Below are 231 nucleotides of genomic sequence, written 5' to 3' on the forward strand. Positions count from 1 at the left end.
GGGGGGGGTGAGTCCTCTTTAAACCAGTGGATCAAACATGTTTTATACGATAATAAAATAAAAGGCCGACAGACCTCAGCAGAGACATCAGCAGCATCGTCTGGATCAGCTGGTCAAACTGTTTCCTGTGTGTCAGGTGATCGACGCCATCTCCACCGCCATCTCTGGCACCTCGGGCTGCAGCCTGCTGGACGTCGACCCCGGGGCCTCCACCAACCGCACTGTCTACAC

The 231-nt window shown here is 55.0% G+C and overlaps 1 protein-coding gene across 1 annotated transcript in view; it reads left to right on the forward strand.

Annotated features, from left to right (window-relative positions):
* ftcd (formimidoyltransferase cyclodeaminase) overlaps positions 1–231 on the forward strand; it is a 5,019-nt gene that overhangs the window by 631 nt on the left and 4,157 nt on the right. Inside the window, exon 2 of the mRNA XM_023396420.2 lies at positions 137–231. This exon is cut by the window's right edge and continues 17 nt beyond it. Within this exon, the coding sequence (XP_023252188.1) occupies positions 137–231 (95 nt within the window). The remainder of the gene's footprint in view (positions 1–136) is intronic.

This window comes from Seriola lalandi, unplaced genomic scaffold (genome assembly GCF_002814215.2).
Source record: "Seriola lalandi dorsalis isolate HSWRI2012SDOR001 ecotype SW California unplaced genomic scaffold, Sedor1 jcf7180002054977, whole genome shotgun sequence".
NCBI classification, from domain to species: domain Eukaryota; kingdom Metazoa; phylum Chordata; class Actinopteri; order Carangiformes; family Carangidae; genus Seriola; species Seriola lalandi.